At 48.2% G+C, this 19,516-nt stretch overlaps 1 protein-coding gene across 2 annotated transcripts in view; it reads left to right on the top strand.

Annotated features, from left to right (window-relative positions):
• Nucleotides 1–2,622: 2,622 nt before the first annotated feature.
• Nucleotides 2,623–19,516, top strand: part of LOC120841512 (caspase-7) — a 52,250-nt gene continuing 35,356 nt past the window's right edge. The window contains exons 1-2 of one of the 2 annotated variants that reach the window (XM_040212421.3): nt 7,742–8,056; nt 8,146–8,251. In XM_040212421.3, the coding sequence (XP_040068355.1) occupies nt 7,968–8,056; nt 8,146–8,251 (195 nt within the window). In that variant the 5' untranslated portion in view covers nt 7,742–7,967. Of the gene's footprint in view, nt 2,794–7,741; nt 8,057–8,145; nt 8,252–19,516 lie in introns of those variants that run through there. The other variant, XM_040212422.3, reaches the window with a different exon arrangement.

Raw genomic sequence — 19,516 nt, 5'->3', positions numbered from 1 at the left:
TCAACCAAGCCTCCTCGCAAGTAGGCGGGTCCAACCCACGAAGACCGGGGAGGGGCAGCTTGCGAGTAGTTAAGTTAAAACCCCGGCCTCTTGCCAGTACCGATGTCTCTGAAGGGGAGAGCTCTCTCGATGAAAGATTGCACACAAACCTCGTGTCGATTCCGCGGAGGCTGGAGGCTGAGTTGTCCGGCCGAAGTGCAGCCAGCTTCTTTGCATGCACCTGTTCTTTGGTCCGAGAGCAAGCGGAAGCGGTGTCGCTGGCCAAAGTATCCAGGGCCTGGAACACCTCAGGTATTCAATGTTCCAGCTGTCGTTGCATGAAGAAAAGTGCCATGTCTTTCCGTTTGATGGTGTCGTGGCATTCGTGGATCCGGGCACACAAAAGACGGCGTTCTGCCTGGTCGACGATGCGATGTCCCTCGGCGGTGTGGACAAAATGCTTGAGGCGGAGGCTCTTGGGCACAAAGCTGAGGTCTTTGCACTTCTTGCTCAACGCAAGATGAGACTTGAAGGTGGTGACGGAAGACGTAAGATGTACATACCGCTTTGCAAGCTGACATGTGTCTGAACCGTAGTCATCGAAAATTGACCTGCAGGTCAACGTTCGGCAGCCCTCTGCCTGGTTAGTAGTAGACATGAAGCGAAAAATAGGGACTCTAACTAAAAATTTACTAAACATTTACCCGACGTTTCGGGACCATATGTGCACTTAGGCGACACGTGTTCTTTTCTTTTCGTCACTCACCCGTGAACAAGGGACCGAAGTGGTCCCAAAATGTCGGGTAAATGTTTATTAAATTTTTGGTTAGAGTCCCTATTTTTCGCATCATGTCTACTCCTAACCAGGCAGAGGGCTGCCGAACGTTTACCTTCAAGGCAAGACAAGTGTTTCTCACGATCATGTAAGCGACATTATCGCGTGCAGTCACTGAATTCTTGCGTCATACCCCGGCCACATGGCAAAATGAATGTAATTTCGATTGAATGACATTATGGGGTCGACAAATCCGCTTGCGGCGCTCGTATAATCACTCAAGACCGCGAGCTGATTAAATCCTGTATCACTGAATGAAAATATATTAACTTTTCCGTGTGGAAGGGGTACTAAACTTACTACTTAGTCTACTAATTTACTTCTCCCTATGGGCTCGAGCTGCCTTAGAACAAAACATAACTTATTTTGCATATACTACTATTACCTTAATACAGTTAGGATTCTGGTATAAACGCGGTAAAGGCAATAAAATAACTTTAGTATAAATAAACACAGAACCACAAACAACGCACTTTCGATAATCACACAAACTTGTTTTTCACCTTCCAGTGAAAACTAGAAGGTGAAAACCTTCTATATTACCGCGCATATTTACAAATGTCGACACAACTGCACACGGATAACGACAAAGAACAAAATTGCAATCTATCATGCGATTAAAAAAACAAACAAATGCAGCATTTTACTTGCGTCCTACATGTCCAAGAAAGCCCGTAAATAAGTTGTTTCTCACACATGTCGATCGTATCCATACGTCCCACAATATCCGTGACGAACACATTTGAACACGAACTCCAAGAAGCCTCTCTCTGTCGAGAGATAGGTCTATCGATTAATCGACCAGAGTCTTCGTTGGCTAGTTGTCACACATGTCACTCAAACCGTAGCAGGATAGCAGGACTTGTTTCACGAATCCACGTAAATGCCGTAGTATCAAGCGAACACAAAAAAACTACCCGAGACTACGGTGATGACAGAAATACGACGGGAAACAAGTCTCAAAGGTACCTCGCACTAGAGCAGCGGCGACGAAAGGCTTAACGTTGTCGACCCATCTCAATGCTCGTGTGCGCTCCCTGCGACAATGACAGGATTTCTTTTCGGTTTCCTTTCCTTCTGAGATGTCTCAGCGTTCCTTTTCAGACAGTCAGCAGCTCACACACAACGTAAATTTACCAGAATCGGAACCATATGGCATCGGCAGCATCGGAGCCGGTCCTTTCGAAAAGTGTGGGGTGCTGCGGAACTGCACGTAGTCCCGCGGTTACGGGGATACTCATAAATATAAATTTGGTACTCTCAAAAACATTTATATTATATATATATATAATAAATTGTACAAGACTGCGCCTTTAAAACGTATATTAATGTCGGATAAACGCGCATGAACACCACCGCGCCGCTTGTCAATTAACATTTTTTTCACGTCGATAGCATGGATAGCGGTATTTTCTCACTTAGTTGCGCCATGGACTTCCTTCCTCCGCCTTTGTGACGTAACCTCTCAGAGCGCTATCAGCGCTATCGTGGAGCCTTCCAAAACGGCAAGCGTTCGCTCATCGACGGTAGCAGCCTGGGGAGGAGAACGCGTAGAGCGGTAGAGCTAACAGCAGGGTGACTGCTTTAGCCAATCACAGTATTCTTCTCTCCTCCCTTTCCTTCTCTCCCTCTCTTTTCTCCTTCGCGGGGCTTTGTCGTGGGGTGTCTCCAAATACGCCTTCCACCCCAGGAGCCATCCTCCAATCAGAGCGCGGCGAAGTGACGTAAGGCATCGGCACGCTCGGAAGAGCAGACGGTGCAATCTCCATTCACAACGCCTAGTAGTAGTAGTCGGAAGAGCAGACGGCTGTAGGACCGTAGGACTGTGACTAGAGTGCTTTGTATGGTCAAGCGTTTCGTGACGTTGAAAAGAGCGCTTTATCCTGAGCTGTGATCTGCGTCATCCTCTAGTGCTGCGGACGTTGTCAACATGGCACAGCGAAATGCCGATCCTTTCGGGCAGTACAACGATAGAAATGGTTAGTACCATTGCCTCGCATGCTATGCTTCGCGTTCATCGCTAACGCATCTTCAACTATCACAGTCTCCACTCAACTCTGAACACATCTTCAACTCTCATTTCTCACGCTCTCAACTCTCACAAAAACTTGACCGGTCAGTTGACAAAGAAAGCGCGCTTTCCAGAGCTCCTGCGAAGCTAAGTGATTTTGGGTACCCTATTTTCCGCATCGTTGTATTAAGACGCACCCCCCCACTTTTCGCAAGTTTCTCGGTAAAAAATAGTATACGAGACGCACCTGTGTATCAGACGCGCCTATATTCATCCACTTGCCTCGAAGAAACTTCATAACGTGTGCTTGCGCAAATATCGTGAAATGTCATACTTACCGGTCCGTGCCTTAAAAACTCGCAAAGCGACGTTTCTTTTTTTTTATGGAAAATAGTTTTTTTAGTTGGCAAATAGCGAGCGCTCGGCGCGCTCTCACGTTTCACCTTATGTTGTTCCGCAGCGAGCCGCTGAAATGTGCCCTAGAGCAAGGAGCTCGCGCTTGTAGCCTTTCCTGCGGTACATTATAAGTAGGGCTCCGTGTTTTCGGATAAATTCGAAAAACTCCGGAAAACACCCGCCGGTAAAATTTGTGTCAATTCGGATTTATCCGATAAACTCCGAATATTTATATGTCAATGCCATTCCCCCCCCCCCCCCCCCCCCCCCCCCCGCAGGCAAAAAAAAAAAACAGTAGGATACTTTTTTTTTTTTTTTTTTTTTACAGTTTGATCAGCACAGAGCCAATGATCCTGGGAAAATTCCACCATAACTATCTTTCAAATCTCGGACCGTTGTCGAAAGGGGTTTTGCCGCTTGTCTCTTCAAGGTTGATTCAAAGCAACAGGTCGTTCGTTGTACATTCGGATCACGACAAAAGCCACTCTTTTGGTTTCCAGTTTGGGCCATGCGATTTGCGATTTGGAGAAAGGAAATGGTGTGTTTCAGTAACAGTGAAAACTATGAACCATAGGGATTGTATAAAATCGGGAAGAGAGGGGCAGTTCAAACTCTCTATTACCTCCTTAACCACTCCACCTCGCGCGGCCGCGGGCTGGATTGATGGAATAGGATGAGATGACTACGAGCTTCCTAGCGAGTAGCGACTACCTCCGGGAGTTTATTGAGTTTAAGGTATCGGCGTTTATCAAAGCGCCACTTGTGCGTGACTTTTGTCGTGGATAAATTAGTATTGCCAATGGCAATGGCACCAAAACGCCAAATTCAACTGAAGCTATTTCAATTGATACAAGCGCGTTTTATTTTTTATCTGGCATACGTTTACATTCGGTTATTATTTATTTATTTATTTTTAATAGGAAACACAGTGAAATTAAACACCGAATTTCGGAGAATTGGAAATAAAAAATATAAAAACTCCGATAAACTCCGAATCTCCGGAAAAAAATAAACTCCGAAAAACACCCTCCGATTTTGACGAAAAATAAACTCCGAAAACACGGAGCCCTAATTATAAGTAGGGTTCCGTGTTTTCGGATAAATCTGAAAAACTCCGAAAAACACCCGCAGGTAAAATTTTGGTCCATTCGGATTTATTCGATAAACTCCGAAATCCAATGTGCCAAACTCTTTCTCTCTCCCGCCTTCACCCCCCCCCCCCCCCCCCCCACACACACACACACACGAAAGTATTTTACAACTAATGGTTTCGATCAGCGCGTAGAGTCAATGGTCCTGGGAAAAATGACACCACTTTTGTTTTAAATTTCGGTCACGACAACAGGTCATTGTACTTTCGGGTCACGACAAAAGTCACTGTTTATGTCACGTTTGTGTCATACTATTTGTGCTTTAGATGAAGGAGAGGTTGTGTTTTTGTAACATTGGAAAGCTATGGACCATAGAGATTGCATAAAGTGGGGAAGAGGGACAGTTGAAACTTCTCTATTACATACTTTGCCACTCTGCCTCGCGCGGTAGGTTGATGGAATAGTATGAAATGAACACAAGCTTCCCAGCGACTATCTCCAGGTGTTTATTGATTTTAAGGCATCGACATTTATGGAAGCAACACTTGTGTCCAACTTTTGTTGTAGGACAAATTAGTATTGCCTGTAATATAATGGCACAAACGCCGAATGCAACTGAAGAAAATATTAATGGATACAATCGTGTTTTTCTTTTTGTCCAGCAGACGTTTACACCGGGATATGATTTATTTATATTTAATAACAGACACTGCGGAATTCAACTCCGTATTTTGGAAAATCGGGAATTAAACAAAAAATAAACTCCGAAAAGCGCCCTCCGAATTTGACGAAAATTAAGCTCCGAAAACACGGAACTCTAATTATAAGGCAGTTCCCCTCTCGAGATGCGAGCAACCTCTCCGTGTGGCGCTTGTAGATCTGGAGCCAGATCGAGTCGGTACACTCTTTGGCAGGGAAAGAACACAAGCAGAAAATCGTAGATGAGATGAGGGATGCAAATGTACCTAAACAGTGTACAATTCTAATTCGAACTTTTTTTTTTTTTTTTTTTTGTCAAGTTAGACAAGTGCTGTCTTCACCGTGTGTTTATCAACCCCGGCGGACATTAGATGAGGGGATAACCGTTAAAGAAAATCTGTTAATTAACTTGAACTGTTGGTTTTGCATTCAAGGCAATTACTATTGAAGGCAGTATCAACATAAACAAAATTTGCAAACATGTTTTTTTATGTCATTTTTATGTTCACAGACGCCGGTTTGATGCTACGGTGACCTCGAGCGCATGTCGGGTCTGCGGAGGCTACGATGAAACGGTGGAGCACGTTGTGCTAGATTGTGCGGGACTTCAGCCGTCCCGGTGCCCACGCCTGCAGAGCCCCTTAGTGCTCGCTGAGGCGTTGGGCTTCACAATTACTGAAATCGGGCGCAACCAAACAGACTACTCTGATGGACAAAACTCTGCAGCTACGCAGATAAAGGGGCCTTCTAGCGGCTGGCACAAGCTTGTAGTAGCCACTAAACGAAGACTTGAAGATTGGTGGAATAAGATCCACCTGACCACCTCAGGGGGCATTAAGACCTCCTCGCTCCCAGGGATCGGCACGAACTTAGTTCGCGCTCGCCCGTTTCAAAGGGAACAAGCCGCATCATCATCATCATCATCATCATCGTAATTGAGTTGTAGATATTAATCAATTTCCGGCGTTTTTTCGCCCGATTAAGAATTGCCCAATAGAAGTGCCGCAAGCCCTGCGCACTCAACGTTGACATTGCCGAGATCATGACGACATTAGTGAGACGACTATGTCACTCTTCCGAGCTTGCAGTGCTCTTCAGCGCAGTTGTTAAATCAAAAGGGAAATTTGATTGATTCATATCTCAATAGCCCATTACCTTTACTAAATTATTTTTTTAATTGTACTGGACATAGGCGTAGACTTCGGAGGGGGGGGCATCGGGGCTTGTGCCCCCCTCTGGTGAGATCCAAGTTGACAAAATACATGGGAAATAAAATCTCAGCGTGCTTTCGTTAGCTTCTAATAGCTTCAATCTCCAGTTCAGGCGAAAAGGTAACGCGCAGCACCCCCTTCCCCCCCCCCCCCTCCCCCTCCCTCCTCCTCCTCCGGGAAAATGGAAAGTCTACGCCGCTGGTACTGGATCATTAGTAAAATAGCGCAAAACAACAAGGAAGAAAGGACGAGATAAACAGGAAGGGCGCTAATTTTTCCTTTCTTCCTTGTTTGTTTTGCGCTATTTTACTAATGATGAACGACCAACTAGCCCGCCAGCTCACCTTATTGCTGGTACTGGAACTTATTATAATTCTGTCAATACTGCAATTCCGACAGTAACCCTAAAACAAAACATTTAAGTTATTTTAAGGGCAACTATGGTCAATATATATATTGTCTTCCTGACGAAGGCCGGACTCCGGCCGAAACGTCGAAGAATAAATCGTCCGTTGTTGCTGTTTTCACTAAGGGGTTCTTTCTCATATATATATATATATATATATATATATATATATATATATATATATATATATATATACATACATACAGGATGTCACAAAAGAAAATTTACACGGTCTTTTTTACCGCAAAAATAAACTAGGCATCGCCGAACGCTCATTTTCCGACCAAAGGTAGAGCTATAGGTCACAACCAGATGCCAAAGTTTCAGCCCCATCCGATAAGTTAATCAAACGTTATTAGTGATTTTCTGAAAATCTCAATGGTAAAATGGAGCCCAATTTTGCCCGTTTTCGGTTTCTGGTGCCATAGAGCCCCATGTGTTTGAAACTCCGTCGGCCGCCATTTTCCCATTGAAATTTTCAGAAAATCACTTATAACTTTTGATTAAGTTATCGGATCGGGCTGAAACTTTGGCATCTGGTTGTGACCTATAGCTCTACCTTTGGTCGGAAAATGAGCGTTCGGCGATGCCTAGTTTATTTTTGCGGTAAAAAAGACCGTGTAAATTTTCTTTTGTGACACCTTGTATATATATATATACATATATATATGGGATTACGACTGGTTTTAGCTGAAGCAGTTTTCCTGGATTACATGGTATAATCTGCCTGAACGATAGGCTCCGAGAACATAATCTTAACGTCAACAACTACCGGAATGGCCGCCATATATCAGTGCATTGTCAGGACTGCGGAAGCAGACCGTTGTTTGGCAAATGCTCAATACTGGCCAAACATAAAAACAGAAATAGTCGAAGCGGACGAGATAAAGAGAGGTGGTGTAGGTTGTGTTAGCGTTGCGTCCATTAACCTGTTTGATAAGGAGTTGCTGTTCATGCGAGCGGCGGCTAGGTCTGGGATGGGACTAGAGCGTGCATATATGGTACATTTACACGTTGATTAAACAGTTGCAGTCAGCGCTCGTGTGTGCCTTGTCTCTTCTTCGTCCTCGTCTAAAAGCGCTACCATGACCGAGACATCCCAATACCAACTAGCCCAGCATTCAGCATTCTTAAGTAGTGGAATATATATATATATTTGTCAGGGTGTGGACGTTTTAATTTTAAAGCATATTTTTGGCTCTCTTGTCCTACCTGCCGGTGTCAGCTAAATAACCTTTGTGCGCGCCTCCCGGTATTGTGACAGCCCCCAGACAATTTTCACGATGTCGCCAGCTCCCGCAAAGTTTGTACCGAGGTCCGAAAGCGTGCATACAACGAAATGAAACAACATCTCGGCCTTTCTAAGATCGGTGATCCTTCTCTGGTCGCAGCAAACAGTAACAGCGAAGCCGATGCCCTCTTCGGAGGGTAAGTACGCCTCACGGGACCTTCCTGCCTCCCGTTCTTGGCGGAGCTCCCAGTGAACGCGTTGAATGCAGCGGCTGCTGTTCTTTCAGCCTGTTCCCCAACTCTGCCTTCCAAGCGCTGCCCACGTCGCTGGAGAGCGAGGAGTACAACATGGAGCACACGCGCAGGGGAAAGTGCGTCATCTTCAACAACAGGGTACGGACCCAATTCGGTACGAACGCGCTGCCGGATATGGGGGCGCGTTATCGAACGCGGTTCGGTGTCCCGGAGCGAAAGCATAATTCCGCTGCTTCGATTGCGAGGTTCCATGGGCTCTCAGTCCAACTTGATTTCCCCACAGCTCAGTGTTTTACCCAGCACAAGGCACATGAACTTGACTCTTTACGATCTTCCTGGATAGAGCGCGGGCACAGTGTAACTAAAAATGTGCCGAGAAAACATCACAGACGTCCATCTGGGAAACGCTAACACTGACCCCTTCACTTTTCTGTTTGGCTTTCTCTTTTGCTTCCTTCCTTTTTTGCTGCCACTTTTTGGCTTTGTTACGGAATCAGTGTTAGTGTTTCCGATGGATCATGCTAATCATTCCCCAAGGATCCACCAATACCGTGGCTCCCAAATGGGGGTCCGCGAAGGCGTTCTATGGGCCCGCGAAGCCCAGCCTCATCTGTCAAGCCCGGCAATAAAAGCTGTTTTTTCTCAAACTGAGAAGAAATGTGCGAAACATCAATGGTTGAGAACCACTGCGTGATCTATGGATCATTCTTTAATTTTTTCCGGCTTCTGTCGCACGCAGACCCGCGTCGGCTTGTCAGTTCTTGCGCCGCATTTGGACCAGCCGTCGGAAACAGGTGAAGAACGAAGTGGAAGCTCCTCCCACCTCTTCCCACTTTAGCAGAGTCGAGTGACCCCTATCAGCGAGAAATTTCTGCCACCCGCCTGAGCTGTGGAAACCCGGTCAGCGTGACTCGCCACCTGCATCGTGCATTCGGAGTTCACCGGCTTTTCATGGAAGTTTTTACTTTATTTGCCTGTTTAGTATGCTTACTCTTTGTGTGCTATCTTCCACTGTGAGAACCAGGGAATACCAGGGCATACCAGCGCTTGTAGCCTGCTCGGCCTTCGCAGGAAACGGACGAAGAGAGCGAACATCAAGCAGCCCGCGACGCGGGCAGTTCGAGGTTCTTGGAGGATTATTCCCGTTGATATAATCTCCAAAAAGCCTTTCCGGCTATGTTCCGGGTCTTCGCGAAAAATAGCTGATAGACTCGGGTCCGGGGTGTGGGGACGGAATAGACACGTTCGTTCATTTGCTTTGAAACTGCGCAAAAAACAAAAAACAAAAAAAAAAAACAGTTTTTTTTTATTTGTGTTCCAAAACACGCCAGATTCCGTCCAATCGTCGTGAAGTGACTATCGTCGAAACTGTAAATTGGATACGCTGTGTTATTTGAGACCTTTCTCATATCCTGTTCTGATATAACGCGGCACCGTGGGGTAAGTGCAATATATGTTGTTCGATTGATGAGACTCGTTGAACTTCATGTTGTGGGCGGGGAATATCCATGCAGTTCGCATATCCTGTGTGGTCAAATATTTTTGACGATTAAAGCGCGCGACACATGGACGGCAGAATCGTTCGATCCGACGTCCGATCCGACAGTCCGAACGCCGCTCCGAATCGCCGCACGCGACAGTTTGAGACACACGCTTCCGACCTTGCATGCGACACGACGATCCGTTCTGCTCCGCCCAGGAGATCCAAGCACTCCAGCGGAGGTCCGCGTTCACAGATCTCTGGTCCCAGATTGACGGTTTAGCTCACACGAGCGAAGTTAGAAGCTCGTTCTTTTTAGCGCGTGCATTCTTTGCCGGGGCCATATTTCTAGAATGGGTCAGCGGGATCCAATTCCACGCGTCCGACTTCCCGTCGCCCGTCCCGTTTTCTTGTTCGTGCCGACAGACCCAGTACGTCATCATGACGTTCGCGCTAGCTGTGCTGTCATTGGCTGGACGCATCCGACAATCCGTCCGCCGTGCGAAACTATCTGGCGCGTTGGACGCATGTCGGATCGCCGATCCAACGTCTGAAGCGACCAAATTTTTCGGATCAGGCAGTCGTACTGCCGGATCGGACGTCGGATCGGATGGATTTTCGCGCATGTGTCTCGCGCTTAAGACCTTTGTAGATTGACACGGCTGAGTGTATGGTGCCGTAAAAAGATCAACAATAAATGAATAAAACATTCAAGTTGCATTTGTTCTGTCGCGCACGGAGTCACCAAAACAGCTTTGCTTTTTTTGCTGTTGTCTCCAAAAATAGTAGTATGCATTCTTAAAAACCCCGAGAAATTATATTCGTCATAGAACAGACAATAAAAAAAATAGAACGCGGCAATTTCGCCTCCATCAGCGTCCGGAAGTGAGCCTTCGTAGGCTGCCACAGCTCACTGACTAGAAAACCCACAGCCCAGCGCAGTCGGGCAACACTGCCATACCCTCTCAAAACCAGAGACGCGCGCTGTAAATCTCTTCGTTCGAGGCTACCGCTGGAAAGGTCTATGGACCTTTTCTGTGTAGTCTTGTTCCCAGCCACCTACCACCTTGTCCCAATCCTGGACTGTGCTTGTATTCTTTGGCACCCACACACGCAAACACGTATAAATCAAATTGAAAGAATTCAAAACCACGCCGCTAGATATGTGCTAAATAACTATAATTTTTATGAGTGTCTCTTAATTAAAGCTTCAACTCGGATGGAAACCTTTACAACTACGACGAAAGTGCCTCCGTCTCAAGTTTATGTATAATCTTTATCACGGTAGCGTCGGTATAGATAAGTCGAGATACCTATTGGAACCCCATTACGTTTCCCTTAGAACTAGTAATCAGAAAAAGATCCGAAAATTTCGCGCACGGACCGATGTTCTAAAATATTCCTTTTTTTTCCGCGGATAGTTAATGACTGGAATGTGCTGCCCGACTCACTTGTCGAGCTTCCTACTGTACAATCATTTTTTGATGAAATTATGTTATTGTAGTCGGTTCGATGTGTGACTTCTGCACGTTGTTAATCATTTTTTGTTTCATATTATTGCAGTATATATTGGCACGTTTCTCCTGTTTGACATGGTTATTTTGCTCTTATTCATTTTCTTATATTATTGCAGTATATATGTTTCTCCTGCTTGGGCCTTGTTATTAGATGTTGCTGTTCTGCTGCACGTTTGCTTTTGTAAATTTATTTCGTCCCCCCCCCCCCCCCCTACTGTAATGCCCATCGGGCGATGTAGGTACCAAATAAATAAATAAATAAATAGGCGTATCCGGTATGGGCGGCGAAAAAATAATCCAACGTTTCAACCTACAAATAGTAAAAAAAAAAAATAAAGGGGAGGCAAAACGAGAAAGTGTGACGGTTACGCTTATATCCCAAATGCCTTCTATTGGCGTGGCAAAGGCAAAACAATGTTTTCGCCCATACTGGAAGTGACGACAACTGAAAGTGACGTCAAGCGGTGCTGCAAGTTCAGACTCGCCCCAGCATCCACGCGATCCAAACCGACGCGTTTTTGCGCTCCGTAAGTCGTGCGCTTCCCGGAAATGGCGTATTTCGTGACGTCGCGCTGATTCCTTCAGCCTTTCGGGCGCAAGGAAGTTGGATGATTTCAACTTTTTCTGAACGCGCACGAACACACGCTGTGACGTAGTTGGGCGCTCTTCTCACGGCCCAACTAGAGTTCCAGTATAGGTTCCCTACGGGAGCCAGAGTTGCGCGTTCTAGAGTTCCTGTATATAGCTACGTACGGTAGCAGAGTTGCGCATTCAGCCTCGGCGGGTAGCCGTAGCGCCGGCTGTAGTGTCGGCTTTCCCACACGCCCTGGATGCTTTGCTCCTCACGTGACTAAATTTGGCGAATAGCGGCTCCGCGCAAGCCGCCGCGCATGGAAAGCAGGAGGGGAGGAAAAGGAGGCGGAAAGCAGGGGAACATACGCCGGGGCGCGAGAAACGTCGGCGGAGCGACCGCAAGACCGAAAGAGACCGGTTTTCAAGCCCCTTGCGATCTCTTAGGACCAGTTCCGCGCTGCAGCTCCTAAGAAGTCGCAAAAGGCTTAAAAACCAGTCTGAAGAGTGTGAACGGTGCCTAAAGGTGGCGCACGGGCCGGATGCTTTGCTCCTCACGTGATCGGTCTCGGCGAATAGCGGCGTGGCCGGCGCGGGGAAAACGCAACTCTGCTGCCCCTTCGGGGGAGCATGTCGAGGAACTCTAGCGCGCTAATCTCCGTAGCGCCGTCTTTCCTGTACGGCATGTTGACCCCGCTCGTCACGTGACTGAATTCGGCGGATAGCGGCGCCGCGCCCAAAAGCAGAGGAATGTACGCCGGGGCGCGTGCAACGTCTACTTTCCTGCACGGCACTTGATCCGACTCCCCACGTGATCGCGCAAATATGACTCTAGGCCCAACGGTGGAGGGCACCGTTGGGTTTTTAGGTCGAAATTTCGCGGTTCGACTGGTTCGAACGGGTTCGACGAACCTTCGACCTTTTAACCGGATTTGATCGGTTCGATTTTGTAGACAGTGTGGCCAGAGACCTTGATACAAGCATGTATAAGTTTGGATAATTATTTTCTTATGCAAAGGGTATTTTCATTTTTTGACCAGTTGCAATTAAAAGAAACTAATTCTAAACACCGAAGAGGTTAATAATTTAATTTTTCTGTACTGTATTAACTGAAATAACCAATCAGTGCTGCCCTTAATTCATTCCTTAGCCATCACCATCCAATCCGAAGCCAACTGGTCAGCCTGTCGCGCATGCGCATAGTAGTCGAACCTGTGTCGAACCTTCGTCTAACGTTTCACAAGAAGTTTGGAAAAGTCGAACCTGGTCGAACTCGAACCTCGACCGGTTCGAGACTTACTTACGATGACGATCTTTTATGTCTCACGCACATAAAAGATCATTTGTTGGTCCTGAATGTACAGGTTTCCCACTCATTTTAATCCAAACGACTATCAATTTAATCCGAGTGTCATCCTGTTTAATTCAGGCGCCATCCAATTTAATCCCAGTGCTACCCAATTTAGTCCCGGCATCAGTCAATTTGATCCACTATATATCCAGGTGCTTATTTGTCTTCAGTGGTTGCGTTCGTTTCGCTTACACTTTTGATAACTAGAGTAATTTTTTATAGAATTAGATTTTGTTTTGGGACAACTGCTATTTTGATCACTTTTTTTTATAACTTGAAGTTACTATACTCGGCGACAACTCTTCTTGGCAATGCAATGGAGAGGAGGAGAGCCCGCGCACAGCTTTATTCAGCGCTCAAAATAGGAGAGGGAACGCGTGCTTCTACCCTTCACTCCATTGTCAAGAAAAGTTCTCGCCGAGCTCAGTCGCATAATTGACGTAGCTTAATTGACATGTTGATTACTCTTTTGATAACCTCAAGTTCTTAGTGGCGCACTCGACTTTGATTTAGCTGAATTGACGTTTTGCTTACTCTTTCTTATTAGTTTGACTTATTATTAATACAATTCAGATGACAAAAATGCAGTTGCAGTTTGTGACTATTTTTTTATTACTTTGAGCAATTATTGACAAATATAACTGAGTAGAAGCTTATTTGACCTTCTGATTACTTTTTGGTTATACAGGCATCATTGACACAAAAAAGTTATAGAACCAACATTTTCATTACTCAGTCTATTACTTTAAAATATAATTGACAAATGCAACTACATAAAGGTTCCGTTAGGATATTTGATTACTCTTTTGATTACTCCGTGTTACTAGTCGCCCAATAGACTTTAAATTAACTCAATAACTTAGTGGTTACTTTTTATCTTTCACCGATCTATTAGTCACACAATTGAGTTTCTATCAGCATTATTAATAGCTCTATTACTTTGAGTAACGAGTGACCTATTTCACTTTATATTGGTCTAATTGACACAAGCTTCACTCTCATTATCACTTTGAGCTTTTATACAACCGAGTGATTTATTATCAGCTCAGTTACCATTTTGATTATTTTTGATTACTTCGAGTTACTATTGACCCAATAGAGTTTAATTCGACATTACTTTGAGGAAATTATAGACTCACGGATTTATTATGAGCACGAGTCACATTATAATTACTATTTTGATCCCATCGAGTTAATATACAGAGTGTTTTACGCAATCTCGACAAATTCAATATTGCAAAAACTACGCGTAGCAAAAAAAAAAAAAAAAAAAAAAAAGCTTGCGTCGATTTGGTCCTGGGCCAGGGGCCTATTTAGGAAAATTATTAAAGTCCGGGATAGAATATTGATTATCTTTGCGTAATTAACTTTTTTAATATTGTGTTTAAGGGTATGGTTTCAATTAGAAAATTGCTCAGCATCATCGAAAAACACTAAATCAACAAATTGCAGAACGACCGAAGGCACGCGCAGCATTTTACGACTTTCTGAGAAACCGCACAAATTCAACGGGTTTTTAAGTTTCGGTTTGCTATCGGAGCGCATCTCGGCCCCGACTGCCCTCGTGGAAAAATAGTGCAACCAGCCTCTGCTGCGCTGTCATCGCGCGACGCAGCAGAGGCTGGTTGCACCATTTCTTCACGGGGCGCGGTGCTGTCGGGGCCGAGATGCGCTCCGATAGCAAACCGAAACTTAAAAACCCGTCGAATTTGTGCTGTTTTTCGGAAAGCCGTAAAATGCTTCGTGTGCCTTCTATCGTTTTGCAATTTGTTGATTTAGTGTTTTTTGATGATGCTGAGCAATTTTCTAATTGAAACCATGCCCTTAAACACAATATTGTCACGAATGACAAATGATGAGGCGAAGAATAACTAAAGAAACTAAACGTTTAATGAGGTGAACTTTTGCCCAAATAACAGAACAGAAAAAAAGGATAGCGTCGCAAGCGTCGATGGCGGCGAAACAGCAGGATCGAACGCTGAGGCGAGACTGACCCCGGCTTGGCACGCGCAGCAGCTTTTGTACACGCGTGAACTTCTGGAGCATTCGGCGGAGAAGGTTCGGCGCGTTGAACATTCTAACCTCGAATGAACAAGACGGTTCTCTAATTTACCAGAACATCACATTCTAGTATCAACAAAAATGTGCAACCGCGGCCAGTAATCGAACCCTGGCCTTCTGCTTGAAAGGCAAGCGCGATAACCATTAGGCCACAGGCGCGCTGCCTATTCGGTCAGCTGCGCTCGCGGCATTATTCCCCAAAAAGTGCATCGTCCCGATGCAGCACAAAAAAAAGAAAAAAAAAAAAGAAAACACAACAAAAGGGCAGCAGAATCGCGAGCCGCAGCTCACAGTTCACAGTTCACAGATCACTCGTCAACGAGAGTGGAAAGTTCTATCGTTCGTAATACGGCTTCAGCCGGACGACGTGCACCACCTCGGGTCGCGGCTGACGTCTTGCAGATGGGCGCGTTCCGTCGGGAAGGACTTCGTAGTTCAGATCGCCGAGGCGTCGTATGATCTTGTAGGGTCCGAAATAGCGTTTCAGAAGCTTCTCGCTGAGACCGCGGCGCCGTATTGGTGTCCAAACCCATACCCAGTCTCCGGGTTGAAAGTGGACGTCCCGACGACGAAGGTTGTACCGGCGTGTGTCGACTCGCTGTTGGTCTTGAATCTTGACTCGTGCCAGTTGACGAGCTTCCTCCGCACGCTGGGAGATCAGTTGAGCGTCGTCGTTGCCATCACCGGTTGGCACGTGAGGCAGCATGGCGTCGAGCATCGTGGTAACCGTCCGGCCGTGAACCAGTTGGAACGGTGTCATTCCCGTGGTTTCTTGAACCGCTGTGTTGTACGCAAACGTGACGTACGGCAACACCTCGTCCCATGCCTTGTGCTCTACGTCGACGTACATGGAAATCATGTCGGCGATCGTCTTGTTGAGCCGCTCGGTTAGCCCGTTGGTCTGCGGATGATAAGCGGGTGTTCGTCAATGGCTGGTATGACTGAGCCGAAGAACTTCTTGAGTCAGCTGCGCCATGAAGGATAACCCGCGATCTGTAATCAGCACTTCAGGTGCGTCGTGTCGAAGGAGATTGGACTCGACGAAAAATTTGGCGACTTCCACGGCTGTTCCCGATGGCAGGGCTTTCGTCTCGGCGTATCGTGTAAGATAATCGGTCGCGACGATAATCCACCGATTTCCTTGCGTCGATGTTGCCCAAGTAAATCCATTCCGACCTGCTGGAAAGGCCTAGTCGGGACAGGTATCGGCTGCAGGAGTCCTGCTGGCTTTGTCGGAGGCCTCTTACGTCGTTGGCACTCATGGCACGACCTTGTGCACAGATGGACTGTTTTCGGGAGCCTCGGCCAGTAGCACTTGTCACGAATCCGGGCGAGCGTCCGGCTGTAGCCAATGTGTCTAGCCGTCGGGTCGTCGTGGCATGCTTGAAAGATTTCTTCTCGCAGGCTGGCTGGAACAACCAGCAGCCAGGCAGGGTTGCTCGTTCTGAAGTTCTTCTTGAAGAGCACGCCTCGCCGCAGAGCGAAGCTTGACAAGTCTCGGGCCAAGACTCGCGGAACTGAACTTCCTTGGCCTTCAAGGTGTTCAATGACGGCGCGAAGTTCCGGGTCGTCTCATTGAAGTGCTGCCATGTCGGCATCTGTCACTGCGCCGAGAAAACGGGCGTCATCGTCGTCGTCATTGCTTTCGGGAGGGGATTCGACTGGAGCCCTAGACAAACAGTCCGCGTCGTTATGCTTGCGGCCAGACTTATGCACAATGGTCACGTCGAATTCTTGCAGTCGCAGACTCCAGCCAGCGAGGCGTCCTGACGGGTCCTTGAGGTTGGCGAGCCAACAGAGAGCGTGGTGGTCCGTGACAACGCGAAACGGAATCCCGTACAGGTACGGGCGGAACTTGGTTAACGCCCAGATGACTGCGAGACATTCCTTGTCGGTCGTCGAGTAATTTTTCTCTGCCTTGGACAGTGCCCGGCTTGCGTAAGCGCAATCACCCTCTCTGCTCCGTCTTGTCTTTGGACGAGTACCGCGCCGAGTCCGGCGTTGCTGGCGTCGTGTGGACTTCCGTTTCCGCTGATGGATCGAAGTGTCCGAGGATAGGGGGCGACTGGAGTCTTTCCTTCAGTTCGTTGAACGCTTGTTCTTGTTCCTCCCCCCAATGGAAGTTCACGTCGTTCTTGGTCAGATGCGTGAGCGGTGCAGAAATCTTGGCAAAATCGCGAACGAAACGTCTGTAGTAAGCGCACAGTCCAAGAAATCTTCTTACGGCTTTCTTGTCTGATGGCTTCGGAAATTCGGGAACAGCGGATGTCTTGGCAGGATCATTGCTTACACTCTAAGCACTCACGACATGGCCAAGGAATTTGAGCTCGCCGTAAGCGAACCGGCATTTCGACGGCTTTAGTGTCAGCCCAGCATTCTGGATAGCCTGTAGCACGGCTCTCAAACGTCTCAGGTGCTCGTCGAAGTCGCTTGGGAATACCACGACGTCGTCGAGATATACGAGGCAGCTTTGCCATTTCAAGCCGGAAAGAACGGTGTCCATTACGCGCTGGAACGTTGCCGGTGCTGTGCAGTCCAAACGGCATCACCTTAAATTCGTACAGTTCGTCCGGCGTGACGAGGGCAGTCTTCTCACGATCCTGTACGTCGACCTCGATCTGCCAGTACCCACTCTTCAGGTCCATCGACGAAACGCATCGGGCATGGCGCAGCCGGTCCAGAGTGTCGTCGATGCGTGGCAGCGGGTAGACGTCCTTTTTCGTTACGGCGTTTAGTCGGCGATAGTCTACGCAGAACCGAAGAGTCCCGTCTTTCTTTTTCACCAGGACTACCGGTGAAGCCCACGGACTGTTTGAGGGCTGGACAATGTCGTCATCGAGCATTTCTTGGACCTGCTTCTGGATGACTTCTCTTTCTTTGACAGAGACACGGTACGGCGACCGATGGACAGGAAGCGCGTTGTCTTCAGCGACAATTCGGTGTTTCGCCACGGTCGTTTGGCGCACCTTTGACAACGTGGAGAAGCACTCATTGAACTCGGCGAGAAGGTCACTGAGTTGTCGTCGTTGTGGGGTAGGCAAGGTTGGGTCGATGTCGAACTGCGAAGGCGGCGTTGTCTTGGGTGGCACGAAAAGAGGTCTTCTGATATTCCGGCGATTGCGGCTGAGTCAGGGAGTTCCTCGGCGTGACCCACGGCGGTGCCTTTTGTAAGATGCTGGGCCCCCTGTCGGAAGTTCGTTATGAGTGCGACAGTGTGTCCGTCTTGGAGCTCCGCGACGCCTCTTGCGATGCCGATCCCTCTTCTATATAAGCAACTGGAGGCTTCCTTCGAGCAAAACGTCGCCGCAGAAAGTCTCATCGACCCCGACGGGTACGAAAACACTTGACCGCGGCGGTAGGTTCACGTGGTTTGCGAGGACTCGTACCGCGGATGACGTTGGTTTGGGGTTCTCCTGTGGTGGAGCAGGTTTTCGAAGCGTCAGCCGGTTTGCTCCGAGGTCGGTGACGGCGCCATACTCGCAGAGAAAGTCCATTCCGAGGATAACGTCCCTCGAACAGTCTTGCAGAACGACGAACTTGACAGGGCACGCCTCACCGTGGATCTCGAAGCGAGCAGTGCATCTCCCGACCGGTGTGATGAAGTGCCCTCCAGCGGTTCGTATGTGAGGTCCATCCCACGGCGTCGTGACTTTTCAAAGGCGGCTGGAGAGCCTCCGACTCAAGGCTCCGGTGTCCACGAGCGCTGATGCGTCGTGGCCGTCGATGACGACGTTTAGGTTTCGATCGTTTCGATCTCTGGTGGCGTTCGAGTGGGGGGCCTCCGACGTTCGTGGAGGATCTTGGCGTCGGTCGTCTTCGGCAACTCCACCTCCAGGGGTTGCCGCGCCTAGTTTCCCCGGCGAGGAGCGAGGGGTGACAAGCTTTCACGTCGGGGTCGGTGCATCGGCGAAGCTGGAAGTCGTGGCAACGGCGATTGGAACTCTCGGCGGGACGCAGGCTCGGGGGACTGAAGTCGTCGCAGGTACTCGTTGATCTCCCGAGGTCGTTCACTATAACGGGAGGCGCGGGTCGTTCGGGTGGAACCCGCGCAGCCCAAGTCGTCGGATGGGCATCGGTGGTAGATGTGGTCTGCTTCCCCGCAATAGAAGCACAGAGGGCGTCGGTCGGGCGTTCGCCACACGTCGGCTTTCCGGGGTGCGCGAGGCTCCGGGCGGGCGTACTGCACCGGGTCGTCGTGGCGTCTGTCGTGTTGCGGCGCAGGAGACTGACGTCGGGGCGGCGCGACATAGGTGCGAGGAGAAGGCGGTGGCCGTCGGGCCACTGCTGCGTAAGTCAACGTGGGCTCCTCGGTGGCTGCCACGACGACGGGAGCCTCTGGTTGGATGGCTCTCTGAACTTCTTCCCGCACGACCTCGGCGATGGAGAGCGAGGCCGGGCGTGCGGCAGCGGGCAGCAGTTTTTTC

The sequence above is a fragment of the Ixodes scapularis genome, unplaced genomic scaffold, assembly GCF_016920785.2.
Source record: "Ixodes scapularis isolate PalLabHiFi unplaced genomic scaffold, ASM1692078v2 PGA_scaffold3__209_contigs__length_174095766, whole genome shotgun sequence".
Classification (NCBI taxonomy): Eukaryota; Metazoa; Arthropoda; class Arachnida; order Ixodida; family Ixodidae; genus Ixodes; species Ixodes scapularis.
The sequence above is the reverse complement of the archived record's forward strand: the minus strand, read 5'-3'. Positions and strand labels throughout refer to the sequence as shown.